Source organism: Dipodomys ordii, unplaced genomic scaffold (genome assembly GCF_000151885.1).
Source record: "Dipodomys ordii isolate 6190 unplaced genomic scaffold, Dord_2.0 Scaffold158, whole genome shotgun sequence".
NCBI classification, from domain to species: domain Eukaryota; kingdom Metazoa; phylum Chordata; class Mammalia; order Rodentia; family Heteromyidae; genus Dipodomys; species Dipodomys ordii.
The window spans coordinates 3,552,320-3,553,074 of record NW_012267374.1 but is presented as its reverse complement, the minus strand read 5'-3'; the positions used below and the strand labels follow the sequence as shown (position 1 = coordinate 3,553,074).

General features: G+C 60.7%; 1 protein-coding gene across 4 annotated transcripts in view; it reads left to right on the top strand.

Moving 5' to 3' along the window:
• Positions 1-505: 505 nt before the first annotated feature.
• Rngtt (RNA guanylyltransferase and 5'-phosphatase) overlaps positions 506-755 on the top strand; it is a 259,489-nt gene continuing 259,239 nt past the window's right edge. For all 4 annotated transcript variants that reach the window (XM_013032875.1, XM_013032874.1, XM_013032873.1 and 1 more), the window contains exon 1: positions 506-713. In XM_013032875.1, coding sequence (XP_012888329.1) covers positions 650-713 — 64 coding nt within the window. In that variant the 5' untranslated portion in view covers positions 506-649. The remainder of the gene's footprint in view (positions 714-755) is intronic.

Genomic DNA, 755 nt, shown 5'->3' with positions numbered 1-755 from the left:
ACTTCAGATGCGACTAGGATCTTCTTCAATCCTTTTTTTCTTTATCCTCAGCCAACCCATCTCCCACCCTTAGAATTCCTCGGTAACCAGTCTGTCCTCCCTTTGGGAGAAGTTACTAATCAAAGCCGGAAAAGGCCAGGATACCAGATTCGCGCTACAATGAGCTACGATTCCCATCCGGAAACCGACGCCTTTATGAAAGCGGCGGGCTAGCACGCCGTAGAAAACTCCTTCTCTTTTGGGGATTTCTCTCCCAAGTTCTCCAGGCACCAGAGCAAGTGCGCACGCGCAGAGGCAAACTAGGCGCGCTCTAGTTTTCGCCCACACCGAGGCGGGGCGGGGCAGGACCAGGCCATGACGGGGCGTGGCTAGGAAAGCTCTGCCCCACCCATTCGCCGAGTTTCCTTTTCTTCCCCTCTGACCTCGGAAATAAGGGGGTGTGTTTTCGGGGGCGGAAGTTGCGGTGCATTGTGGGCTCGTCTCGAGCCTCAGAGTTGAGCCTGAATGAAAGTGGCGCGGCGTCTCTGACGTTAACTCGCCTTGGAGCCGGTGGCGTCCGGGTCTCGGCTGGTGTTGGAGGGCTTGGCTCGTTCGTGGCCCGAGGCCACGAGTTGGGGGCCGCCGAGGGAAGACTGCGCGGGGCGGAGACATGGCTCACAACAAGATCCCGCCGCGGTGGCTAAACTGTCCTCGGCGCGGGCAGCCGGTGGCAGGTAACCGGGCGGGAGCTGTGGCCGCCGCGCCGGCCGGCCGGC